Source organism: Pipistrellus kuhlii, unplaced genomic scaffold (assembly GCF_014108245.1).
Source record: "Pipistrellus kuhlii isolate mPipKuh1 unplaced genomic scaffold, mPipKuh1.p scaffold_m20_p_8, whole genome shotgun sequence".
Taxonomy (NCBI): Eukaryota; Metazoa; Chordata; class Mammalia; order Chiroptera; family Vespertilionidae; genus Pipistrellus; species Pipistrellus kuhlii.
The window spans coordinates 56,723,557-56,726,250 of NW_023425584.1; the positions used below are offsets into that span (position 1 = coordinate 56,723,557).

Here is a 2,694-nt window from a genome sequence, read left to right on the forward strand (position 1 = left end):
GTGATAACTCTAATATATAAAAGTTTTAAGATAGCCATTAAAAGAATTAATGTGATGAGCCTTCCTCTTAACAAGCTATCATTTAACTGAAGAAATCACACACACACACACACACACACACACACACACACAATTATTTAAAGTTTCTGGAGTTTTAGTGTCTGGGGAGAATCATAAAGAAAATGAAGAAACAAATATTTATTCAAGAAAATGTACTAAATTTCAGTCCCGGAACCCGGAAGGAGGGAAAGGCTCATGGAGTGGGCGAGCCCGGGCTGCCAAGATGAAGGTAAAGATGCTGAGCCGGAACCCAGACAACTATGTCAGCGAAACCAAGTTGGACTTGCAGAGAGTTCCAAGAAACTATGATCCTACCTTACATCCTTTTGAGGTCCCGCGAGAATACGTAAGAGCTTCAAATGTTACCAAACTGGAACGGGTATTTGCAAAACCATTCCTTGCTTCTCTGGATGGTCACCGAGACGGAGTCAATTGCTTGGCAAAGCATCCAAAGAGCCTGGCCACTGTCCTTTCTGGGGCGTGTGATGGAGAAGTCAGAATTTGGAACTTGACCAAACGAAACTGTATCCGTACGATACAGGCACATGAAGGTTTTGTACGAGGAATATGTACTCGTTTTTGTGGCAGTTCTTTTTTTACTGTTGGTGATGACAAAACTGTGAAGCAGTGGAAAATGGAGGGACCAGGCGTTGGAGAAGAGGAAGAGCCATTGCATACAATATTAGGAAAGACAGTGTACACAGGAATTGACCATCACTGGAAAGAAGGAATTTTTGCCACATGTGGACAGCAAGTAGACATTTGGGATGAACAGAAAACCAGTCCTATATGTTCAATGACCTGGGGATATGACAGTATCAGTAGTGTTAAATTTAACCCAATTGAGACATTTCTCTTGGGAAGTTGTGCTTCTGACAGGAATATAGTACTATATGATATGAGGCAAGCTACTCCTCTGAAAAAGGTCATCTTAGATATGAGAACAAATACAATTTGTTGGAACCCAATGGAAGCCTTCATTTTTACTGCAGCGAATGAAGATTACAACTTATATACTTTTGATATGCGTGCACTGGACACTCCTGTGATGGTGCACATGGATCACGTGTCTGCGGTGCTGGACGTTGATTACTCTCCTACTGGGAAGGAGTTTGTGTCCGCTAGCTTTGATAAATCCATTCGAATCTTTCCTGTGGACAAAAGTAGGAGCAGGGAAGTCTATCACACAAAGAGAATGCAGCATGTCATCTGTGTGAAATGGACTTCTGACAGCAAGTACATCATGTGTGGATCTGATGAGATGAACATTCGTCTGTGGAAAGCTAATGCTTCGGAAAAATTGGGCGTGCTTACATCACGAGAAAAAGCAGCCAAAGATTATAACGAGAAGTTGAAGGAGAAATTTCGATATCATCCTCATATAAAACGTATCGCTCGCCACCGCCATCTACCGAAACCGATCTACAGCCAGATCCAAGAACAGCGCGTCATGAAAGAAGCTCAACGGCAGAAGGAAGTGAATCGCCTCAAGCACAGCAAGCCTGGGTCCGTGCCCATGGTGTCGGAGAAGAAGAAGCACGTAGTGGCAGTTGTGAAATAATGCTTGGTATTCCTGCCAATACTGGCTCATAATTATTTGTTACATTTTGATTTGTAAACTCTACAGATAAAAATACAGTTAACCCTTGAACAACGTGGGTTTAGAACTGGCTGGAGCCACTTACATGCAGATATTTTTTTTTCAATAAACGTACAGTTGTTTCTTCATATTCCTGGGCTGTACATCCATGCATTCAACCAGCCGTAGATCAAAACAGAATTTTCTACTTGAGATCGGGAATCTGAATGTGGAGAGCTGATCCAGAGTTATCTGCGGACTGCTCATGGGTTCAGAACCCCAACCCCTGCGTTGTTCAAGGGGCCAGCTGGACTGGCTCTAGTACAGCAGATGGTTTGGTTATATTTCTAGAGCTTTACCATCGCTCATTTTAGCGACCCTGAAAAATCACCTGTCCAAGGTGGCCTGGTTGATAACACTATGCAACATTTGATCCTTGATCTGCTTCCTTATTTCCTGGAAGAACACAGAGTATTTGCAAACTTAACTTAATTTTTTTTCTGTTAGAAATTGCAAATATAAATTTACACTCTGATCTATTATTATAGACATTGTGCATTTAAATTTACATTTAAGACCAAACATCTCCCGTATTACTTTGAATAATTATTGTAACATTTCTTGCTAGGATTTTGCATAACATGTAGAAGAATTATGTCAGTACATTTTTCAATTTAATTTATTTTCTGTACTTTATATTTGGCTTTTTGAATCAGCCTGCATTTATGTAACTTTCATAAATGATGATAATTATAATTATGGTTAAGTCACAATAATAAAACATCCTTTTTCTCAGGGAAAAAAGAAAGAAAATGTACTAAATTTCAGTCAGAATTTTGGTGAGTGTGGGTAGGGGGTACATTTTCTATTAAGATCTGAGTTGAAAACCAGGGAATGCTCTCTACTGGCTTTAAGGTACATTTGGCTGTTTTTGAGTGTCTCTATCTCCTGTCCATATATGGAGGCTCCCCCAGCAGGGCAAAGTCATATGACTTCTTCATGTTTCAACTAGAAAAACTTCTAGTCCTTGGATTTGGGATCTGAGTCTTATATAA

The 2,694-nt window shown here is 40.2% G+C and overlaps 1 protein-coding gene across 2 annotated transcripts; it reads left to right on the forward strand.

The window, feature by feature from the left end:
* Positions 1-232: 232 nt before the first annotated feature.
* Positions 233-2,435, forward strand: LOC118711065 (DDB1- and CUL4-associated factor 13-like). Of its 2 annotated transcripts, XM_045576600.1 has the most exons (2): positions 233-1,537; positions 1,592-2,435. In XM_045576600.1, exons 1-2 carry the CDS (start codon positions 284-286, stop codon positions 1,619-1,621), a joined length of 1,284 nt encoding a protein of 427 aa, XP_045432556.1. In that variant the 5' UTR covers positions 233-283; the 3' UTR covers positions 1,622-2,435. The 2 variants fall into 2 exon arrangements, with proteins under 2 accessions (XP_045432556.1, XP_036279885.1); XM_036423992.2 differs by having other exon boundaries at positions 233-2,435.
* The last annotated feature ends 259 nt before the right edge of the window (positions 2,436-2,694 follow it).